This window comes from Chenopodium quinoa, unplaced genomic scaffold (genome assembly GCF_001683475.1).
Source record: "Chenopodium quinoa cultivar QQ74 unplaced genomic scaffold, ASM168347v1, whole genome shotgun sequence".
Lineage (NCBI taxonomy): Eukaryota > Viridiplantae > Streptophyta > Magnoliopsida > Caryophyllales > Amaranthaceae > Chenopodium > Chenopodium quinoa.
Window position 1 is genome coordinate 112420 of NW_018745272.1, and position 24930 is coordinate 137349.

Sequence of the window (24930 nt, forward strand, 5' to 3'; positions counted from 1 at the left end):
ACTCCAAGATTTCTAGAATCTTAAGATGCAATTAGCTTAAGTTTAAGCAACACTTTATTTCTTTATATCTAGTATTAGGATCTCATGCATATATCAATATGAATAAAAGACGAGTTAGATATACGGAGTACATACCTTCAATGTGTGTACTTAAATTCCTTTAAACGTATGATAATACGGAAAGAAAAGTATTAGTGTACTTTTATAAACGTAACCTTGATTTATAAGATAGATTAGGTTACTTGAGAGCAATTTAATAACCCTGAAATACCCAATCACTGTGGCTTCAACAGTGTTTTTGATCCAACCTTGTGATTATATGTGTGACCTTATATATGTTATACATCAAGTCACTGTGTTTAATCTCCACTAGGGACACTTTAAAACTGAAAACCCCCTTTTCTATTCCTGAAATTTCAAAGTGTTAAGCCTACCAATTGTATTGTTTAGCTCTTTTGGTCCGGATATTATATCAGACAAAAGTTCAAAATAATTGTACTCAAAATTCAGGTATCCAAACCTTATTATCTGTTTTAATACATGTACTTCCTTCGTTTATTATTTATTGCACCATAAGGACGTTTACACTATTCACGTAATCTTCTTTATCTTTTTTTGAGATTTATTCGTAAGGAAAAAACATAGTCATGAGGATCTAGTTAGATTCGTCTCGAAATTTACTTTCAAATATCAATTTTTATAATTTTTACAAAAGTATAATTAAAGATATTAATAGTCAAATTAATGCATCAACAAGCGTGAAATTACTCATGGTACAATTATAAAAAACGGGTGAAGTATTAATTATCACTCGGTAGTATTATTTGCATCACTCGATTTGAAGTCGATTCATATGCCCAATTGCCCAAACCATTGTAGAATTATGATTCATGAACTAAGTTCATATGTAATAAATAAACAATAATTTGGTAGTTGCCACGATGCCATTTCACCGTTAGCTATGTGGCTACGTGTACGTTCTTCACAATCTCTACCGATTTCCTAGAATTTAAAGCATCCATGAAATAAAGTTATCTTAGGATTTAAAAACTAATTATTTCAATAAAAAGTTTATTATTTTGATTTGATAATTGATGATAATCGTGAAAAAGAGATTTGTACAAGATTGAGTACAAATCACGCATTGGTGGACAGTTGGATTGCATGCCATGCAAGCTTAATCTTCCACTAAAACATTTACACTTTCTAAAATACTACCTCTATTACATATTAGTTGCAATTTTAGGATATTATTTGTGCGATATAAAATATTCTAAAGTTGCAACTAATATATAACGAAGGTAGTACAACTGGCACATATATGTAGCACTAGCAGGAAAAAAAAAATTACACTTATTGATGTTAAATATGGTTGAATTTAATTAATATTAACATGAACTTCTCAATTATTCTCTATCAAATTGACTACATCAATTTGATCACTATTAAACTATGCTTAATGAAAGGAATAGAAATATAGCTTAGGGTTATACTAATACATAAAGCGGTCCATAATCCATTTATATGTTACACTATTAAAGTTAGTCACCTCTATCTCGTCATAGCAGTACAAATCACCAACTAAAAATAACTAATTATTGTGAAAAGAATTAACTCAACCTAAAATAGTCGATTACATAAAACACGTGGATAAAAAAATAATAATCAATTTTAATCAATAAAATTCAACTTTTAATTCACATGAATTTTCATATCAAATTAGATCACATTAAATTAGATAAGCTAAGTAAAAATAAAATGAATTAAACAAACTTTTAGTGGAGAAATTAGAGTATAGGACGCATGTCACATAAATTTGGTGCTATATGAACAAAGCTAATGTGTCTAGTAGTCCTCATTTTGCGGACCATGCGCAACCGCTAATTTGCACAGAATTTCACACTCCACTTAATTCGTCACCCCATGAACTCCCTTTCTTCTCTATATTTATATTTCAAAACATATTACATACTTCATTGACTAAAATCATCTACCTGAAAAGATCATCAATTTCATGGAAACTTGTGAAGATAATAAAGGGATGAATGAGCCTCTCTTAAACACTCCCTCCAAGCTTCAAGGTGGTCTTAGAACTTTGCCTTTCATTTTAGGTTAGCCATCATTCCCTATTCAAACTATATGATTTCTTCATTTTAGCTTTATGAAATGTTTGTTCCTAAGTTTTGGAGATGCATTTCTTCGGTCTAATAATATTCTTATAAATATCAATGTGATTATAAAGTTCAGATGAAGGATATGATATATATATATATATATATATATATATATATATATATATATATATATATATATATATATATATATATATATATATATATATATATATATATATATATATATATATATATATATATATAGTTATCGTATTAAGATTTGCACCAAAAAAAAAATCGTATTAAGCTTGCCTAAAATTAGCATTATAGTAGTACTCCATATTTGTTAATTTTTTAATCTCATCCTAGTCTTCCATAGATATGTGTGAAACTATTAAAGTAATAAATATGAACATAAGCTTCAGGGTTTTTTTAGGTTTGATGAAAAATAAATAAATTACGTTTTCATTATTATTATTATTATTATTATTATTGAGTGGTGTAAACTGTAAAGTAAGTGGATTATTGAAAACTATAGTATTAGTAGGTGGTTTGATCGAAATGGTGTTATTATTAGTAGGTGGTTTGATCGAAGTGGTGTTATAAAGTGTCTAAACCCCATTTGATAGGGGATCCCACTTGTTTGGGATGAGAATCAAACCCCTGTCACAAGGTGTAAGGAAAACCTTCAAGTCTCCAATTAACTAAGCCAACACTAATTCTCATATGGATAAATTATGCAAGATTGACTAATATTTACTTCATCCGTTTCTTTTTAGTTTACACGTTTCTTTAGTCACATTTGCAAATGCACAAATTCAATCATTAATATCTTTAATTACCGATAAGCAAAAATTATAAAAAGTTGATATTTAAAAATATACATTGTGATGAATCTAACAAAATCCCACTCGACTATATTTTTCTTCACATATAAATCACAAAACATGGTCAAAGAGAGGTGTGTGAATAGTGTTAAAGTCAAAACGTGTTAACTAATAAAAAACGGTATATTTTTTTTAAGAGTATATTGCTAAACTGCAAACTTCTTGTGTATTTATGTCATGTAGTCAAGAGTATGAATAATGAAAATTTAATAAAGAAACTTACCCAAAAAAAAAAAAAAAAAAAAAATTACTACTGCTGTATATGATATTGTGATTTCATGAGTAAGCAACACGTAGTACTACTACTATAATTCACCAAACACTTCACAAACTTTATACTCCGATGAAATTGGAAGTATGAAGTGTAAGTTTCGTGTCAGAAAACTTATTTTGCGTAACTAACCATGTTCTCCAAATTTCCGCCCCCCAAAAGTTTTGTACTTTTCCGTGTTAAAGAATTTCTTCAAGAAAGTAATATACTCGGTACTTTCTTTAATAAGGAGTAGTTTTTAAAGTATCCCACTTTATAGAGTAGTTGGATCTTTTATGGAGTATATATATTCGGGTGTATAATTATTTTTTCTTGAAGTAATATTTGGGTGTACATAGAAGTAGGTATATTGATAATTTTATGTTTTTTTTTAACCCATTTTAAAATAAAATATCAAATGAGCAGAAAATACAAGTCATGCACCTAATTAGGTATATGTAGTTGCATTAGGACTTTTAGGAGTTCCCCTCGTGAGGAGGGTCTCCTAATGTCCTCTATTTTTCTTACCTTTATTTAAAAAAAAAAGAAGGTATATATAGATATAGTTTCAATTGACTAATATGGATTACTAAGTTATAAAAAAGTAAATTAAATGTAGTAAAATATTGCGTACGAGTTGTAATTTGTCTTGAAATTAAAAAATAATGTGTAGTTAATTCAAATTAAGGGATGTTGGAGGAGAATAGGAGATTAATACTATTAAAAAAAAGTTATGAGAAATGTCTATGACTCTGTTTGACAAAACTAGTGGTAGCAGATAGTTTTTAGTGGTCGATTAGTGGGTATCTATCAAAGTAACGAGTTGCTGTCAGTTAAAAGTGGATAGAGTTAATATACATTGATACATATTGTTTCTTTGAAGAAAAATTCACAAGTATTGTTAGAAAGTAATAATAATAAAAAAATAAATTAATAAACACTGAACGCGACCTGCTACTTTTAAAACACTTTTTTTAATGTGAGAAAAGTTATTTAAATGCTACCTCTATCCCTCAAAATTTGCAACATACAATTTGATTACACAAAGCACTCAAGGAAGAATGAGGATACTAACATACCTCATAAAACTTCAAAAGGAGACTTGTGATTTATGAATGACAATTTAGGCCAAAAAGTTCTTGTTATAGCCACTAGCCCGTTACAAGAAAAATCCACATATAAGTCGTCATATTTGGGACAAAGAGGCAAGGATGACTTTCACACATTGTCGATTAGTTTTATGATAGCTTATAAGTTATAACTACTAATGTTATCAAACTTGTCTCAATTGCTAGAGACGTGTAGAACTTAACTGTGAACCAATTTTGGAATGAATAAAATTGAACTTTCTAATTTAAGTACTTTAGTTTATACTTTTATTTTTTTGGTGTTTAGAGAGCCACAGGGACGATTGATTAGAATCGATCCCAAGATCTCTTGGAATCGGGAGGGAAGCTCTAACCACTTGATCTATCTCTCACTCTCTCACTTTATTTTATACTTAAATTACAATAAAGTTATAATAAATTACTTGTAATAAATTTGAACTTTCTGATTTAAGTATAAAATTATTAATTTATTTTTAATTGAAATTGCAGCAAATGAGGGATTTGAGAGAGCTGCATTTTATGGGCTGGAGCCCAATATGATAGTTTATCTAATGGGAAATTATGGATTGGAAATGGCAACTGGATCCAACATTCTTTTCTTGTGGGCTGCTGCTACCAACTTCACCCCTATTTTGGGCGCTTTTCTTGCCGATTCTTATGTGGGCCGCTTCCCAATGATCGCATTTGGCTCCATTTTTAGTCTCTTGGTAACTATTACTCCGTACTTCGTATTATTTTACAGAGTATTTATTTTTTCACTACTCGTATATGTTTTCTACTACGTAATTTATTTGTTTCCATTATTCCGTTATGCATGATTTTAGGTTTTAAAATATTAAGGAGATACTTAATTCGGTTGGAATTAGGTGTCTATGTAATGTTTTAGGATGCCCGAAAAAATTGTCACATATATGGTACGAGTATGCAAGTCATAATATTCCACGATATACGATTTAAGTGATAGGTGAACGTAGAAATGTATTAAAATATCTTTTTGTATGATCATGAGGGATTGACATAATATGGACAGAAGAAGTAATAAACGTGGATCGAAATTAAAAAGTTGCATGCTTGCATCCAATAACCTTTAAAGAAAAAATTTATTTTGTTAATTAATTAACTAAATGCATGACATTGATACTATACCACAGGGGACGATGCTTCTATGGTCAACAACTATGATCCCAGGAGCAACGCCATACAAATTCGAATCCGTCGCTAACACTAACCCATCTCCAACACCATTTCAGCTCATCCTTCTTTTCTCTTCTTTTGGCCTAATGTCAATTGGCACAGGTGGAATTAGGTCTTCTACATTAGCCTTTGGGGCAGATCAAATAGCAAGAAATGGAGTAGACGAAAATGCAAAACCGAATTGCGTTGGATTATTAGAGAGCTTCTTCAATTGGTACTATTTTTCGGTCTCAATATCGGTTCTCTTTGGTCTTACATGTGTTGTGTACATCCAAGATCATGCAGGGTGGCAAGCTGGCTTCGGAGTTCCTACCTTGCTTATGTTACTTTCGGTTGTTTCGTTCTTCTTGGCTTCTTCGTTTTATGTCAAGGTGAAGCCTCCTAAGGCTAGCTTGCTTACCGGATTCGCTCAAGTCATCGTTGCTTCTTGGAGGAATAGGCATTATGAGTTTCCAAGCGAGTTGAATGTGGACAAAGTTTATCATGTTGTGAAAGGATCTACGCTAGAATTTCCAAGCGAGAAACTAAGGTGATGTCCCTTTCTTTTTTTTTTTTCTTGAGTTAATTTGTTTCTACTTATTGCTTTGTAACTTTGTTTATTTCAAGCATGGTTGTGCAACGACCTTCACCAAAAGGGATACATAATTACCAACCCCGTCCCAAAATAATATGTCACGTGTAGAGGTGTCCACTGTGCGAGTTGTGCGAGCTGGGTTAGGGTTAGGTGGTTCGCGGGTTGGGGTTTCATGACACACGGCACGACACACGTAGGGTAGGGTGGGCCGGGTCGTGGGTTGGGTCGGAGAAGTTGGACACACCAGGGTTAGGTTCGTGGGTTAGACGGGTCGTGGGTGGGTCGAGCTGGGGTCGTGGGTTAGACGGGTCGTGGGTGGGTCGAGCTGGGTTAGTGGGTTAGACGAGTCAAGGTGGGTTAGTGGGTTAGGGTGGGTTAGTGGGTTAGGGTCGGGTGGGTTGTGTGGTGTTTTAATTTTTACAAAATTAACAATTTGATGGCTTGCTCAGTTGCTCTTAATTGAGATGCCTACATATCCTTATATTATTATAAAATAAGGAATCAAAGCCAACGTAGTTCTTATATTGTACTTCTTTTGGAATTTGGGGGGAGGAGGGGCTTGGACCTATCTTTAGAAAACTAAAATTTAATTTTGCAATTAAATTGTAATTTTCGAAAAATAAGTTGCCTACGTATCCCGAAAGAATCAAAGCCCACGTAGTTCTTATATTGTACTTCTTTTGGAATTTGGGGGAGAGGGGCTTGGACCTATCTTTAGACAACTAAAATTTAATTTTGCAATTAAATTGTAATTTTCGAAAAGTAAGTTGCCTACGTATCCCGAAAGAATCAAAGCCCACGTAGTTCTTAGCGTACCTGATTTAGACTTTTCTAGCCACCCATGTTTGTTGCATCATCATCCCCGGAAGCTGCATTATCCGTTGACGACTCCAATATCATCACAGGATCATCTTCATCGTCTTCGTCTTCCTTTAAACCTTGAGTTCTTCTTTCAGCTTGATCCCAATCTTTCTTACAAACACAAATTTGAATGCTTTCCGGAGTTAAGCGAGATCTTTTTTCATCTAACACTCTTCTACCTGCACTAAAAGCAGACTCGGAAGCAACGGATGAAGCGGGAACTGCAAGTATATCTTTTGCAATTCTCGCCAATATAGGAAAACTTTTTTTATGTTCTTGCCACCATTTTATAATTTGAAAGTTGTTGTTGGTCTCATGTTGATATGACAAATAATCATTAATAGCAAGTGTTGAAGAAGATGATGATGAGAATGATGTAGATGCTTTGTGTTTTTTTTCATAACTTTATCAAGAAAACCAAATCTAGAATCGGAAGTGCTAGTAGTAGTTGGTGTTGCCAAATCAAAACCATAAATAGATGCATAATGATCATAAAGGTCTCCCAAAACAGATTTGCATTTGTTAATATATTTACTAACATCATAATCGATACTTAAACTTGTATAATAAAATTAAAAGATTTTCCAAATCTTCAGCTTTGACACCGGGATCAAGAATAACAGCAATTTCCATAAATGATTGGAAATTCACTAAAATAAGTATGCCACTTACGTTTCATGCTATCAAGAACGGGACGAAGTCCATCAATCATCATATGCTCTTCGATGGTGTGAGCAACTTTAACACACTCAATTATGACTAAATGAATATTAGGCTCATAAATATAAGAGAAAATATGAGTTGCAATATCAAAAGTATTTAAAACATCACGAACAAAAGAAGCATTAGTCCAATGACTTTCGCTTATTAACTCAGTAGGATCAACACGAGTCTCATTGTAAAGTTGGGTCAAACTGTCACGATACTTTATAGCATCACTCAACAACTTGAAAGTAGAATTCCAACGGGTAGGGGTATCAATAGACCATTGTCTTTTCTTAAGACCTCTCTCTTTACACAAAGCTATGTACTTTCTTCTAACTGACTGAGTAATCCTAATCCATTTTATAACTGTTCTAATTGTGTTTAGCAATGGTTGCAACTCAGCGAGACCCTCTTGAACAGACAAATTCAAAATATGAGCACAACATCTAACATGCAAGAGACTACCACCCAACAACAAATGCAACTTAGAGTCATTTTTCAAATAGTCAATACACTTTGTGTTTGCAGTTGCATTATCAAGAGACAAAGAAAAAACTTTATTATTCAAGTGAAATTCTTTTAAACAATCCAAAATATGAACTTTGATGTTAAAACCGGTATGCTTTTCTTCCATAGCTTGAAAACATAGTATACGTTTTTGAATAAACCAATCATCATCCACCCAATGAGCAGTAATGCAAAGAAAAGGTTCGCCAAAACTAGAAGTCCATGTATCACTTGTAAAACTAACACGACCATCAAAAGTACGAAATAATTCAATCAAACCACTCCTATACTTATAATAAGAAGTTTGTGTATAACGTCTTAGGGTATTTCGGGGGACACGAGTAAATGCAGGTTGTAATGCAACTTTATTAAAATGCTCAACGTTTGCATTTTCACCGTAACTAAAAGGGTATTCATTAGCAATAACTAAAGTACTCATTTCATCAATCATTCTATCTTTACTATAAATGAAAGGTGTACCTCCGCCGGGTTGGTTCATGTATCCACCCAATTGTATTTGGACGCCACCCACCGAAGGACGGAGGCCATTTTCGAACAAGTCGTGTTTATTTTGCAAATGCCGACTTAAGGTTCCGGTTCCATCTCCCGTTTTCCAACTATATGACTTGACATTTGCACCTAGCGCCTTGCAAACTAGGCATGTACACGTGAACCTCTTTGGTTGACCGGGTTGCCATCCCGGGGGTGTGACCTCAACTCGTTCAAAATGTTTCCACACCCAAGAAAATTGTGCTCGACCTCTACTTTCACCGCCACCACCCTTTCATAAATCAAATTATTGAAATTAATTTTAAACGCTATTCATGAAAAGAAGCTTTTAAATTTTAAATATTTTAATTATATTTATTTAAACGCATTTTTCATGGTAATTAACTAATTGTAAATCATAGAAAATTGAAAACTAAACTAACTTTATTTTTTTAAATATTCATAACAATAAAAATTTAATTAGTAATTACCTTGAGATGAAGGTTGAGATGTTGGTTGTGATGTTTGTTGCGATGGAGGTGACATAGTTGAAATCGATGATTGGTGGGAGAAATGTTATGGTGGAGACGTTTGAATATTTTGCCTATCTCCTAAACCATAATCTCCATATTCATTGACAAATTGGTTTAAATTTTCCGTATTAATTTCATACGTAAAATTTGCACCACCACTCCTTTGGCCACCACTTCGACCACCACTTTGATTCCTTCCCATTCCTCCTCTTGGGCCCATTTTTTTTTTTTTTTTTTAATTTTTTTTTTATGATTACTAATTATAATATGGAGAAGAACTTTTTTTTTTTAGAATCTTAAGAATACTAATAATAATATATAGGAGATTTTTTTTAACAAAAATAAAACTCTATATAACACTTGAGAATTTGAGAACAATTAAGAATTTTTGAGTAAGAGAGAAAGAAAGCTTGAGTTGTGTGGAAATTTGAGTGAAGTGTGGAATTGGTATTTATAGGGAAAATTGAAGGGATGATCATACACTCAAAAAACTAGCCGGTACATACAAAAAACTAGCCGTTTTTTTTTTAAATGGATGTTAGGCCGTGTGGGTTGGGCGGGTCATGCGGGTTAGGTGGGTTGGGTGGGTCATGCATGCGGGTGGGCTGTGCGGGCTGGGTTGTGCGAGGTGGGTCGGGTTAGGTGGGTTCACGGGCTAGGTGTGTCGAATTAAATTGGTTAAAACGGGTTGTGAGAGTTGGGTCGAATCAAACGGGTTAAACCGAGCTGGGTTGAAATAGGTTGTGTTGAAAATTTTGGACCCACGACACAACCCGGGTTAAATTCGAGCTGTGTCGGGCTGTGCCAGGTTAGGTTAGACCCACGTGACCCACCAGCCGTGCGGGTTAGGGTGGGCTGGGTCCAACCCGGCCCACTGGCCACCTCTAGTCACGTGTATATTTATGTTTGTCCAAATTTCCTAAATAATATGCGTGTTATTTCTTTACATTCCTCTTAACTTACTTTAATATGAACTCTAGAAAATAAATACATTTGTGAGGTGGAAGGTGGATAATTTCAAATAAATACTCGTGTTAATGAATAGGTAAATTTTGTGTAAAATGTAAAAATTTGGAGTAACATTAAAGATTAAACCCATTTTATACACTACTTTTCTAGTCCAGCTAGGTTCATTTTTCATTTATGTCATGGTAAAACTTTGGTCTTAAGTAGTTGAGGACATGAAAAACTATGGCTCATTGTTTACATTTTGATAGGTCTCTAAACAAGGCGTGTATTGTGATGGACCCTAGACAAGACCTCACCCCAGATGAAATGGTGGTTGATCCATGGCGTTTATGCACAATAGATCAAGTTGAAGATTTCAAATCAATCATCAACTTAATCCCATTATGGTCAACCGGAATCATGATGGGTGTGCATGCAAACACAACTTCATTTCGAGTCCTTCAAGCATTCTCGATGGATCGACATATCCTAACCCCAACCTTCGAAATTCCTCCAGGCTCCTTTGGTACCTTTGGACTAATCACATTGATGTTTTGGCTCATCCTTTATGAACGTGTTATCATCCCTATGGCGTCCAAGGTCATGGGCAAACCCGTACGTTTGCACGTTATGACACGAATGGGAATTGGATTACTACTCTCATTTGCGTGCTTGTTGGTGTCCGGAATTGTGGAGAGTATCCGTCGAGATATGGCAACTAAAGGAGAAATCTTAGAAGATAAAACCTCTTCCACGGTGCCTATGTCGGCATTGTGGCTAGTGCCACAAGTTTGCCTCTTTTGCTTGGCCGAAGCCTTTTCAGCTATCGCTCAAATCGAGCTTTTTTACTCGGAATTCCCTAAGAGTATGTCTAGTATAGCATCAAACCTTCAAGGGCTAGGCATGGGTATTGCAAGCTTATTTGCAAGTTTAATCATAACTGTTGTTGACTGTGTTACTAAAAAATTTGGGAAGGAGAGTTGGGTATCTAGTGACATTAATAAGGGTCACTATGATTACTATTATTGGATCCTTGCTGGTTTGAGTTTGCTTAACTACATATATTTTTTGTTTTGTAGTAAGGCATATGAGCAAGGAAAAAGGGATTTACAAGATACAAAGGGGATTAGTGATGCATGACTACATAGTACATACTCTTTTTAGATAATTAAACTTTGTTTAGTGAAATTAATGTAGATATATTTCTATTAATTTTCATAAAAGAAAAATTTACTTAGGCCTATAAAAATATATATGTACTTCAATGTTTGGGTAGGTATAACTTGTTGATCGTATTCCTAAATGTATGTGACATGAATCATGGGATGGACTTCTTTGTGGCTATTAAGATAAGACTTGCTATGTTTTTCATACAAGTATTTGGTAACTGGTTAGAACTATCGATGATCATAGTGAATGCCTTGTGAAGTTGTGATAGGAGGATAACTATCTTTAAGGTCTTGTTCATTTCACCTTATTTTTGCTGAATTTAAATTATTTTTACTGAACTGAAATTAATTTTGCTGAACTGAAATTATTTTTACTGAACTGCACTTTTTTTTTTACTGAATTGAAATTATTTTTGCTGAACTGAAATTATTTTTACTGATTATTTTTTTTAAAGGTGAACTGAACAAGTGAGCAGGTCCTAATTCTATACTATTTTCTTCTATTTAACTATCGTTTTGTTATTGACTACATTACTTGGTAGGATTCGAACTTCAAATCTCTAGCATCTTAGGTAAGAAAAAACTTATCAAGTGAGCCAATAATTTGTTGATTTTGTAGTAAGCATATGAGCATGAAAAAAGGGATTTACAAAATACTGGAGTACAAGATACATAGTTTAATTTTCATGTCAAAAAAAAAAAAAAAAAAAAAAAATCTTCTTTGAAAGCATGACTACTCATGTTAGATAATTAAACTTTTTTGTCGAGTATATATTGTAGATATAATTCTATTTGTTTCATAAGAGAAATATGTACATAATTGTTGATCATCATCCTTACGACTTGAATCACGGACTTTTTTTTTGATATGAATGACGGACTTCTTTGTGGTAAGATATTACTTGTTACATGTTTCATAATAAGTATATGGTTAATCAAAATGGATGAACTATCGAAGAACATAGTTAGTACTTTGTAACAATGTAACCTGATAATAATCTCCTTTGTTTTAGTGATGACCTCATTCTCAAAGGTTGTAGTTTTGTTCTTTTAATTAAAATTGAATTTCATGGACAATAAAACTATCTCACATGTATCTTCAACGAAACTAAGCAAAAATAAAATATTTTATATCCAATTCATAGTATCAATCAAGTTGGTTGTGTTGTGACCAAGAACAGTGAAAGGCGGTGATAAATAATAAAGGGGTCGGCAAATTAAGTAAATTATAAGCATTAAGAAGCTATAGTTTTGACTCCTTTTGCCTAATCACTTTGCCTAATCAAATTAAGTAAATTATATTACCACATGCTTTGTGTTTGCCTTAAGTTTCTATTCCTTTTGCCTAATCACTTTGGGGCCGTTTGGTTCACACAGGGGAATCGGAATGAAATACAAAAAGGGAATGGAGGAGAATGAAACGAAACCCTCAAAATTAAGCATAAACAAGTTAGGGAATCACACCACCATTGCACCACCACAACACCTGTCCTTCATTTTTTTCCAGCCACCCCACCTCCCAACCAACAGCCACCCCACCGGCCGCACCTCATCCAGACCTCCACGAACCCAAATCCAAACCCACGCCACCCCCAAGAACCACCAAGACCGAAACCCAGCCAAGCAACCCCACGAACCAAGACCGAAACCCAACCACGCAACCCCACAAACCACGACTGAAATCCAAACCCATGTCCGGTGAGGTGTGACAAAACCACGACCGAAACCTAGCCAAGCAACCCCACAAACCACGTCCGGTGAGGTGCAACCTTTGGTTCCGGTGGAGGGGAGGGTTTTTTAAGGGTTATACGTGGGTGGGGGAAGGGTTTTCGGGTGGGAGGAGGGGCGGCGAGGGTCGGGGGAAGGCCGACGAGCATCCGGCGAGGTGCTACTAGTCCCGGCTAGGTGGTTTAGGGTTAAGGGGTATGGTGGTGGTTGGGGAAAGGAATGGGAAAGGTAGGGGGGGGGGGGGTGGGGAATGGGATTAGGAGGATTTTGGGTAAACTCAAAAATAAAAAGGGGGAATGAGAATGACAAAAGAGGGAAAACAAACACCAACAAAGGTAATCATTCCCATTCCCTTTCCCCATTACAGCGAACCAAACGCCCCTTATTGCTTTCACATTCCCAAGCAATATGCATGTTCCGTTTTAAAACATTTAGGCTAATTTGTCATAAAGAGCTATTTATGGTAATACTTTCGTCAAAAATGGCCTATTAAAAAAAGTTGACGAAAAAGGACCTTATCTAATGAACTAAATTATTCAATTAAAGTTTTGGGGGTCGTTTGGTTCTTAACGATTAATTTTGAAAATTGGCAAAAAATACCGGGAACATTTTGGTTTGGGTATGATCAAAATGAACTTTTTGAGACATTGTTGGCATGCAAAACGAAGCATTTCTGATAATTCTTTGTCAATTTGACCTCAAATTGGATTTTTAAGAACTAAAATGACCCTCAAAAAGTTTAAATTGAGCCATTTTTCCGCACGCAAATTGATACGACTTCGAACTTGCAAATCAAGACATAAATTATAACCACAAGCGAGATTAATTGGTCCGACTCACAAAATTTAGGTTTGATGTATGAGGTATGGGTTTAGAATCGAAATTCAAACCAGGCCATGTGTTTAGTTGACGATTTTAAGAAGTTTAAATCCATACCTCACACGTTGACCCAAGGTATAGAGTTTAGAAACTTACAAAAGAAGTGAGTTTGACTCATATCAATAGTTTCAGGTATCAAATAAAATAATCTTCATAATTGAACTTAATACATGATACACGTATACTAATCAAGGTCTAAAACCATAACATCATTGTTTCATTTATGATTTCAATCAATCTCATATTTACCACTACTATGTGTACTGTACTAAATGCATGGTATAGTACTGAAATTTATGTAGTAATTTAAGTAAAAAACACAATTTAGAAATAAAGTAGGATTTTTGTTGATGTTATAATAATAATGTTTACATGATCTGATTGATCACACATGAAACTTTTATACGATACACAATATTACAGCCAATAATATTATTAATTACTGTCTATAAAACTTGTTGCAATTATAAATAGAATATGGCATTATGCAAATTGGCAAGTTGTAAAAGTTTTTATCTAATTTAAATTGAGTACATAATTATTGTTAATAAATCACCGGAATTTTGCCTTTCTTTGTAGACAAAAGGTCATTATTCAAAGTAGATTAATAGTTTATACTCGAAAAAAAAGCCTATGCATGCACTTGGGAATAAATTATTAGGGAGGGAAAACTAACATTGTATCGGTATCATACCAAATTCAATCCTTAGTACGGAACTCGAATAAAAAATTCGAGAAATTAAAAACAAGTATAGTTTTTTTGCGGCGGTCAAAGGTGATCAATGCAAGTGTTCACATTGTATTGGTCAAAGCACTCCTTAGCCCCCTACAAGAATGATGAGGAAACATGTCAAGCTGAAACGAGTCGTATTGAAAGTCAACATACTTATGAGGGAATATCCCCTACAATATCCTAAAATAATTATGATCCATGTACATTTACTACGTATTACAATTTATATTAATCGTAATAATGTAAATAAATAAAATTTAATCGTAATAACGTATCTTATTTTTTTTCCTCGAAAAAAAGTAATATTCATTTCTTATGTTATGGTCAAAGCACTTCCTAAAAAGGTTAGAGTAAAATAAACAATACTTACCCAATCAACCATAACCCTACTCTCTTTGTTCTCTCGTCAAACTTAGCCATCATAGTTTAAACTCTTTGTTCATTCGTCAAACTTAGCCATCATAGTTTAACCTAATAAGTGCTTCCATTGATACATCAGTAGCCATATCATTGATGGTAAGCCTCATATACTCTTCTTCCTTTTCAGATCTTTAGTCAGTAAAGATCACCTACAATATAGTGATTGCAGTCTGTTATATTGTGTAGTGATTGCAGTCCGTTATATCGAATAGTCAGTTCTCTATAATATAATGAGATCTCATGTTGTTAGTCATGGTGGCTAGGATTCTTAGTTTTATTGTTTGTAGTGTGCGAGGGAATACAAATTAAAGTTGGGAGATTTATATTATAGATTTGTGAAATTGAGTGTCTATTGCATATATATATCAATGGAACACATACCACACCGTAAAAAATGATGCAACCTCTAAAATTATCGGAGAGCAATTCTAAAGCACGATATTATTATTTTAGGAGTGTTTGATAATTTATGTGGAGTATCTCATAGGGATAATGTGGCAAGTGCCGGTTGACTTTTATTCAATAAAATCACCCTTGCATTCCCCTATTCCATTTAATTAAAAAAAATAAATATTTATCAACAAGATATAAAAAAATGAAAAAATAGGTAGTGTCCCCCTAATTTATGATTTTTTTGCCAATTTTATACTTGTAGCGTTGATATGAGCTGCTAAATGTTTGCTACTCTATTCATTTTTCTAATGGGATAAAAGATAAATTTTGATGATGTCACAAATCTTCAATAAGTTTGCCTGAAAATTATCTTTTGTAAAGAAAATTCCTTTATAATTTTTCCTAAAGTAAATAGCTTAATATCGTGCTTATTATGGTTGTTCATCATAAACATTATCTTCAATTAGAAAGTGGGAAAAGTCAACTTGTCATTATTGACTTAAAGTTTTTTTTTTTTTTTTTTTTTTTTTTTTTTTTTTTTTTCATCCTTTGGACTAATTCGGATTTGGGGATCAATTTTGAATGATTAGGTTCCAAAAATCCTATTTTCTAGTGTTATGCCAACCAAACATCTTAATTAAGTTCTATATCTATCTACGTACCTTCTACGAGTAGTAATTTCTATTTCTCTGTGGATAAAGTTTGTTATTAGTCTTGACCCACAACACAACCACAACAATGTATGTATCTCAAATTAGAAATAAATTTGTCAAAACCCATCACTTGTAAATTGTCCATGATAACAATATATAGTCAAATTAATATACACACATGCTTTCACAGAGGATTGAGAGCCATACGAAAAGATAGAGGTTGAAGGAGAGTACGTATTCACATTGAATAATGAAATACTATAGCATATACTTGGACATAATTCGATCCAACTCTCGGATAGACAGATACCACTCTCAAAACTTTATCAACTAAACATCCACCCAACAAGGACAATTTTTAACATATATAATATTCATCCTCTCTGATAAAATATACTTCGTATTTCATATAAATCAATGTTGAGTTTAAACCATGCATCAACTTAAGTTTTTGATTTAAATAAGGGATGAATGAAAATTTCGACTCTTTTTTTGTCACGCTCTCTTGCTACATATTATACTGTATCATCGATAAAAGCCGAAATTAAAGCAACAAAATAACGATAATGCCCTCTAGTAGCTAACAAAAGTGACAATGATGGAATCAGGAATATTCCTATTGTATTTGTATTATTACTTTATTAGGATATTTTCTAAGGGTTACCAACGAGGCCACGAGGATCACGCGTATAGTAAATGGTAAACAAAATCATAAAATCTTTTTTAATTGGGTTTTTCTATATAGCAACCCTTTTAATTTCACTTTTCTGTGTTGTATCCCAATATATATAACTTTTCACACTGTAACCCCAAATATATTTTATTTTCACACGGTAACCTTGCCGTCAATAAATTTTATTAGTGGGGCAGCTCTCCATTAATTAATATTTTTTTTATCGATTTGCGCATTGGAAAATGTTCTGTTAAAAGATTTGGGGGCTATTTTGTTCTTATAGGTCCAAATTAAGCTCAAATTTCACGAAAAAATAACATAAATGGCTTGTTTTGCGTATTAAAACGTGAACATGCAAATCGAGACATTTCTTAATAAGCAAAACGAGGCATTTAAGTTTTTTTTTTTTTTTTTTTTTACCAAATATGAGCTCAATTTGGACTCTTAAGGGCCAATATAGCCTCCAAAACCTTTAACGAAACATTTTCTAATGCGCAAATCGATAAAAAAAATATTAATAAATGGAGAATTGACCCTACTAACGGAATTTATTAACGGCGGGATAACGGCAAGGTTACCGTATGAAAACAAAATTTACTGAGGTTACAGTGGAAAGTGATATATATTGGGACACAACGTAGAAAAGTGAAATTAAGAATGTTATTATATAGAAAAAACTTTTTTAATTTTATTATTACTCTTATTATTTTTTAAGGAAAATTATATAATAATTTAAAAGAGGTCGTAAAGTATTTGGCTATTGACTCAAACACTATGAAAGCATTAATGCAACTAGCGTGTACAGCTTTTCAAATACACCTCCATAATAATCCATAAATATGTTATAAAAAGTCACACTCCCAAATAATTTGTCGCAAATTTCTCATTTCCTAGAAGATCATATCATATTGTATATTTCAAACTCTTTATAGTTTAAATATAAATAGAGGATTTTACAAATGGCTTTGGAAGAAAGCAGGGTAGAATTGACAGAAGAGAAGATGGAAAAAATGGCGATTTTACCAGATAATAACAATAACTCAGATCAGCATGAAACTACTCCTAAGTCTAAGAAAAAGGGTGGTATAATTACCATGCCTTTTATTATTGGTAAGTACATTCTAAAGATTTTGCCTTTTCATATTCCTGTTAATATCTGAGATTACTGATCGATCTCAGCTCATAATGCTAGACTTGCTAGTTCATGTGTGTGAGATTGTTCAATCTCGGATATTAACATATACTCATACTTTAATGAGCATGAATTTAGAAAATAGTCGTTTTTGATGAATTTCTTTGGTTTAACTTTTGTTTTTTTTTCTTTTGGTGGACAGTGAATGAGGCTTTTGAGAAAGTAGCAAGTTATGGTTTGTTGCCAAACATGATATTTTACTTGATGAATGTTTATCACTTGGAAGCTGCAAAAGGAGTTATTGTATTATCGTTATGGTCTGGAATTTCCAATGCGTTGGCTATTGTTGGAGGTTTTCTCTCCGATTCTTACTTTGGTCGATTTCGAGTCATAGCTTTTGGAACCTTCTGCAGTCTTCTTGTAAGTTAACTTTTAGATCGGGTATTTTTTCATTAGTCTTAACTTACGACTTGCTTGGATCGGAGGTAATAAAAGAGAAATTCCACTTTATTTTCTCTTATTACCCTGGTATGCCGTTAAACATTACCCCCAATCCAAGCATGTCGTATTTGATTTCTAACAGCACGTAATAATCGTGATCATTTTCATTAGGGAACAAGTTTACTTTGGTTGACTTCCGTAGTCCCAGCACTAAAACCAGCACCCTGTGCAAAGTCTAGTTCAGAGAGCTGTTCATCAGCTACACCGATCCAATTCCTTGTCTTGTTCGGCTCTTTCGGCCTGATCTCCATAGGAGCCGGTTGCGTGAGGCCGTGTTCGTTAGCTTTCGGAGCTGATCAAGTGAGCAACAAAGACAATCCCAACAATGAAAGAGTTCTAGATAGTTTCTTCAACTGGTATTATGCCTCAACAGGGTTGGCAACTATCATTGCATTGACAGTTATTGTGTTCATTCAAGATAAATTCGGGTGGCCAATCGGATTCGGTGTGCCTGTTTGTCTTATGGTCCTTTCTCTTGTAGCCTTCTTTTTCGGGTCACCGTTGTATGTTCATGTCAAGGTCAAGGACAGCTTGTTTATTGGTATGTTTCAAGTCCCGGTTGCCGCCTTTCGGAAAAGGAATGTTATCCTTCCTCCTCTTGATGCTGAAGAGCTTTTCTTTGGTGGAAATAATGGTTCTGCGAAAAAAGTTCCTAGTGACAACTTAAGGTAATCTTCAAATACTCTCACATTTTTCAGCACTTTGACATTTCTTGGTGATTTTATTCTGTTGATATGATATGAAATTAAACATGCATTTCAGAGCTCGGAATCAATTCATATCCAACCTTATTGCATGATATATGTTCGAGTTTATGACTTGATTGTTTAGTCAATATGATATTTACTTATGTTGGCCTAATTTTAAGTCTAATATTCATGTTAGATTACCAATGAGATCTTGACCTAGTGGTTAATTAAGACTGGGAGCCTGTTAGTCTGTTACATAAGGTCGTTGGTTCAGATCCCTTATCTCCATTTGTATTGCTCTTGTGGCTCATTCGGACCATACATGTCAAAGTGGCTACTAATAGTCACTATTCGACATAGATGAATTAGGCGAAATCAGGAGTCTATGTACGTACTCAACTTAGCATAGATCAATAAGTCTACTACTACTGCATTATCTAGCTATGTGTAGTTGATTGTGATTTGTGTTAGTATCTTTTACATCTTGTAGGTGTTTCAACAAAGCTTGTGTGATTGTGGATCCCGAAAATGACTTGAAACCAGACGGATCACCTTCGAAACCTTGGAGCCTATGCACGGTAGAGCGAGTAGAAAATCTGAAATCAATTTTAAGAATCATGCCAATGTGGACTACTGGAATCATGATGCTAGTGGCCATGAACAACAGCTACACAACCCTTCAAGCGAAATCCATGAATCGACATATCAGTCCAAAATTCGAAATCCCTGCTGGTTCTTTCACCGTCTTTTCTGTTGTAACTATTACATTTTGGGTAGCATTCTATGACCGTGCTGTTGTGCCACTGATGTCCAAGTTTTGTGGCATGCCGCGAGGGCTAACACCTAAGGTTCGTATGGGACTCGGATTATTGTTATCATGTGTGGCACTGATAGTTGCTGCTATTGTTGAATCAGTTAGACGAAAAGCTGCAATCAAAGAGGGCCTGCAAGATAATCCTAGGGGAGTACTCGACATGTCGGCTATGTGGTTAGTGCCACAGCTTGTGCTGCTAGGACTTGCTGAGGGGTTAAACGCAGTAGGGCAGATAGAGTTTTATTATTCTCATCTTTCTAAGAGTATGTCAAGTATTGCAATGGCTATATTTACTCTAGGAATGGCGGTATCTAGCATCGTGGGCACGCTCTTGGTTGAGCTTGTTGATACTATCACTAGCACTGGTGGAAAGATCAGCTGGTTGTCAAGCAACCTCAATAAAGGTCATGTAGACTACTATTACTGGTTGGTTGCAATTCTGTGTTTTATAAATTTTGTGTATTTTCTTGTATGTTGTCGATTATTCGGATCATCTGGTAGTCACACAAGTCACAAGAAGTCTGACGACGACATTGTAGAGCACGAATCGGTTTGATTACATGTTCCCTTTCTAGGTCCTTCAATTTTTGTAATTGTTTTTTATACACCCTATGTTATACTAATATAAGCTTATTGTAACACTATAGACATTGATATTACAGTGATATATACATTTATTTCTTTCCTTATGATATCTTCGGATCAAGAACAAAGTTCATGTTTATTTTTTTAAGTTGTATCGCACTTCCATTACTGTTCAGTTAACATTTTGCACAAGTCTACGTTTGCTACTTTGATTGAGAATTGATAATGTCAAAATGCTCTCTTGAAGGGGTAATTCTCTGTTTCTCATAGTGAGAAACAAGTTTTGTTTCTCATGGGGCATATGTCAAGATCTGGGGCTCCCACTCATGACACATACGCGGTCCCTACTAGTGAAAAACATCACATTATTTTCCAAAATGCCATTGTGAGAAACAAAAGTGTTTCTCATAATGAGGAACTAGGGCTCCCTCTGAATGAAGGGTTGTTTTTATCAAGACAAGTACCTGCAAATATTCAGTCTGATTTATCGAGCTTGATCTAACAATAGTACAATCTTCAATTCTAATTTCTAATTCTAATTTCTAACAGCAACTTATAATCGTTGAACAAACCAAACCATCCAATGTACTTAATAATTTAGTTCATTCGATTATTTGAAAGTATGCTGATTAGCTAGTGACAAATTCTGATAGAATACTTATGCATCAGGAATAATCAGCACTTGTAAAATACGAGTAATTAACTCGATCTTGGTTGATGAGAGTGTGGTCTAGTGTTATACCCTTGACAGCTAGTGCTCTTAAACATGTACTTCCTCCGTTTTTAAATACTTGCAACACAGCCTTGTGACACGTACTTTAAGGTCGATGTTACATAATTTAAACGACTAAATTAATCAAAAAATAATTTTTACACATGATACCTAACCCTTCTCTAATCATAGTGTTAAAATTATTTTGAAAAAGAGTTCGTTTACTTTCACTAATTACCTTCTCAAACTGCATGCCTAAAGGTTGTGTTGCATATAAAAGAAAACGGAGGAAGTATATGATTTTTGATAAGGTGGAGGGAAGTCTGGATTTAGATTATTATAAATTCTTATAGATTTCTGGCAAATTTGTTAAAGAAATAACTTGTCAGAAACCATGTAATTAACATGATATAATACATATTGCATAATTAAGTCAGACTCTTTAAACTACAATTCTGTTTCAGGAAAAGGGAATAATGGCTTATCTGTCACACCAGTGTTTTATATTAAACCTATTGCCTGGATCTAAGATGTAATATCTACTCTATCTGGAGATGAAGCTGACTTCAACCGTATGACTTCATTGACATTACGACGTACATTATACCTTTCACATGGAATGCTGCAGGGGATTTACAGCTCTGAACAGCAGTACAGCACCAGCAAACTGATGTGTTTCGGTCTTTGTTGATCCCAGCACAGCACAGTGATTAAGTTGGGATTAACAGAAGACGCGAACTGGTGGAACGTTCAGTTTCTATACTTCTATACTTCTTTAATAGAAGACGCGAACTTCTACTCTTGCTTTGCTAAAAAACAATGATTGTGCTAAACAGACTGAAAGAGTTCACCATAAAACCAAAATGTTAACACTAGTATTAATGTACAAATCAGTACATAATTACATGTACTGAGTCCTTTGATATTCATTGTCAAATTGAGAGCGGCATAGTCCTTACTAGTAACGTGACAACTAAATCTTAATGAAGGTAACGCATGTTTAACAACCATAGATTGATAGATCATCATGGTAACTTGTACTTCATAACTTTATCAAAGAAAGCATGACAAACATGAGATCGATGTATCTATATGTATAAACTTTAGGCGGTATTAACTTGATTACTTCACTACATAATTTCAACAAGATATGTAACAAACAAGAGTAAAGCATTTACTCCGGATACATTTATTCCTTCACTCTAAGCTAAAAAAGTGAACAAATACGTAGTAGTTTTCATTTAAAAAATATAAGCTGAAAGATAAGTACACAACTTGCTTTCATGTTCTGCCAAAAAAAAAAAAAAAAAAAATCTGCAACCCTCTTACCTCACTACGGAAGGCATACTAAATAGTGAAGATGATGCGAAATTCGTTGTACATAGAACAAATTTTTTTTTTTTTTTGTTTTGTTCGTAACATACTATGCTATTTCCAAATTTTATTATTAGATTACTAAAATAGTTATCATACATGCATATTACCTACTATATTAGTAGTATGTAAACATAGTTTATCATATTCTTGACATGATTAGTTCTTCTAAAGAGTATCATGAGTACATTTCATTTTTTTTTTTTTAACCTAATGGCCTAGGTGCCGATATGATCCTTTTGTGGATGGTCGTTGTACTAAATCTAGTTTTATAGCTTGTATCTCAGACATGTTTATGTTTAATTGTAATGACTTAAGTATTTTAACCCCCCACCCTCGTTGACTCTGTTTTGTTTTCTTCTTCTAGTGCTATTTTAGCACCTAATTAATATATTACCCCCTTTAACCCAAAAAAAAAAAAAAAAAAAAAAAATTATTCCAATTGGTTGTTGTGCAGTATTGGGACTGTATTTAGTAGGGACGACCGTGTGTTTGATCCCACGCAACAATAATTGGAAGAGGACTGGAACTTAACCACCCATAACTGTTCTTAATCCGGATTAGTCCAAAGGGTAAACCAGGTGAAATACCAAAAAAAAAAAAAAAAAAAAAAAAAAAAAAAAAAAAAAAAGCTCAATCTTATTTTATCGGAACATTTTTTCTAAGCGTATTTTATGAACCGACCCTTAGTGTTATTATTACAGTACAGAGTATTATGTATCCTAATTTGCCAATTGTCAATTGAACTTATGATAAATCTGGTCACTCTAGTGCTACCTTGAACTACTATGTTCTATCGATTGTTGTCTCTCCTCCATTTTATTAATTACTGTATAACAAACGAATGGTAAAGAATGCTAAGAGCATGGTCACACATGATGAACTACTACCAGTTCACGGAGAAAAGATTTACCATATATGAATTTATTGAATTTGGTTCACGGAAATAATGAATTAAAAGTAGTTTATGACATGAATGGTTCTTGAAAAATCCCTAGCATGAATTGACTCACTTGCTTAGAAGTGGGCCCCACGAGTTTCGGACAACTTAAATTGATTTCCCATCTGAACGAGAATTAATACATGTTGATCAGCCCATCAACAACATTATATATATATATATATATATATATATATATATATATATATATATATATATATATATATATATATATATTTTTAATTTAAGAAAAATTAAAGTTAATCTGCAAGTGCAACTAATAAAAGTTTTTTTTTTTTTTTTTTTTTTTTTAATAAAAAAAAACAAAGGTAGATTAGTGCATTAATGGAAGAAGACAAATTGTCCATGAGTATATACGGGGAAATTTCACTAGAACAGTGGTTTTTCATCCATACTTGTTCGACATCGAACGACACTAATCTAGTGAGATGATGGGTAACACAATTCCCATTCCTCTACACATGAGATCACCCGACATAATCAAAAGAAAAAACCAAAGACAAAACATCATCTAAACAAAATTAAACCCAACATAAAGTTTTAATTTTACAGCATATTAATTAGCAATTTTATACAACTATAATACAAGAACTAACTTTATATGAAACATACTTATCTGTGATTTCTCTAAATATTTTCAATGTATATATAGAAGTTATATTTCTTTCTAATTTTTAAATTTTATAAAGAACAATGATGTTGATAAAAGCTCGTTCGACAGAATTATCCTCAAACATGAAATTAATTTAACAAATTGATATTGATGTCCAAGAAAAAAGAAGCAAAAAAAAAGTCAAACAAGCTAATAGTACTTTTTTTTAATATTTTTAATTAACTTAATCTTAGGAGTGAAACTGGTATTATTTCCGTTTCTTTTTATTTTCAACAAATGATTTTTTATGTCGTCTCACATAAAAATTAAATAAAGATAGTATTTTTTTTTTCCTCTAGTTTTACCAATTCTTTATTCTCTATATAATTATATTTTCCTTCTATTATTATCTTAATTTAATATACGCAAGTGCAAGATTTAAGTTCAATAAAATTGATTAAAAATTGTTATAGAGTTGTAGCCGTTGTAGGCATAACACATAAGACAATCGATCGCACAAGCATGTGAATGATGTGATCATAGTCATCTAACCTAATAAAGTTATGAGAATAGATCTATAGTCTTCACTCTCATAGATTAACGTAACATCATAATATAATAATCTAGTAATTAACTACTTTTGACATAATATGATATCAAAGCAACTAATTTAGATTTTCTAAGAATTATTTAAGCTCTTGGCGTTACTGTGCTTCCTCTTGGCGTTAGTACGTCTATGTATCATGCAAAT

The 24930-nt window shown here is 33.4% G+C and overlaps 2 protein-coding genes across 2 annotated transcripts; both read left to right on the forward strand.

Moving 5' to 3' along the window:
• The first annotated feature begins 1883 nt into the window (after positions 1-1883).
• Positions 1884-11608, forward strand: LOC110711422 (protein NRT1/ PTR FAMILY 1.1-like). The gene is made up of 4 exons (XM_021889800.1): positions 1884-2111; positions 4850-5067; positions 5512-6083; positions 10441-11608. The coding sequence occupies exons 1-4, from the start codon at positions 2015-2017 to the stop codon at positions 11309-11311; spliced, it is 1758 nt and encodes a 585-aa protein (XP_021745492.1). The 5' UTR covers positions 1884-2014; the 3' UTR covers positions 11312-11608.
• Positions 11609-17593: 5985 nt separating this feature from the next.
• LOC110711400 (protein NRT1/ PTR FAMILY 1.1-like) lies at positions 17594-21923 on the forward strand. The gene is made up of 6 exons (XM_021889777.1): positions 17594-17929; positions 18154-18371; positions 18564-19120; positions 19632-20505; positions 21717-21784; positions 21881-21923. Exons 1-6 carry the CDS (start codon positions 17779-17781, stop codon positions 21921-21923), a joined length of 1911 nt encoding a protein of 636 aa, XP_021745469.1. The 5' UTR covers positions 17594-17778.
• Positions 21924-24930: the final 3007 nt, after the last annotated feature.

Excerpts from the sequence above, each read along its gene's own strand:
- LOC110711422 (XM_021889800.1), top strand. The coding sequence starts at position 2,015 with ATGGAAACTTGTGAAGATAATAAAGGGATGAATGAGCCTCTCTTAAAC. Across the intron at positions 5,068-5,511 it reads GCTCCATTTTTAGTCTCTTG|GGGACGATGCTTCTATGGTC; the intron begins GTAACTATTACT and ends ACTATACCACAG. Across the intron at positions 6,084-10,440 it reads TTTCCAAGCGAGAAACTAAG|GTCTCTAAACAAGGCGTGTA; the intron begins GTGATGTCCCTT and ends ACATTTTGATAG.
- LOC110711400 (XM_021889777.1), top strand. The coding sequence starts at position 17,779 with ATGGCTTTGGAAGAAAGCAGGGTAGAATTGACAGAAGAGAAGATGGAA. Across the intron at positions 20,506-21,716 it reads ACATTGTAGAGCACGAATCG|GAAAAGGGAATAATGGCTTA; the intron begins GTTTGATTACAT and ends ATTCTGTTTCAG. Across the intron at positions 21,785-21,880 it reads CTATTGCCTGGATCTAAGAT|GGGATTTACAGCTCTGAACA; the intron begins GTAATATCTACT and ends GGAATGCTGCAG.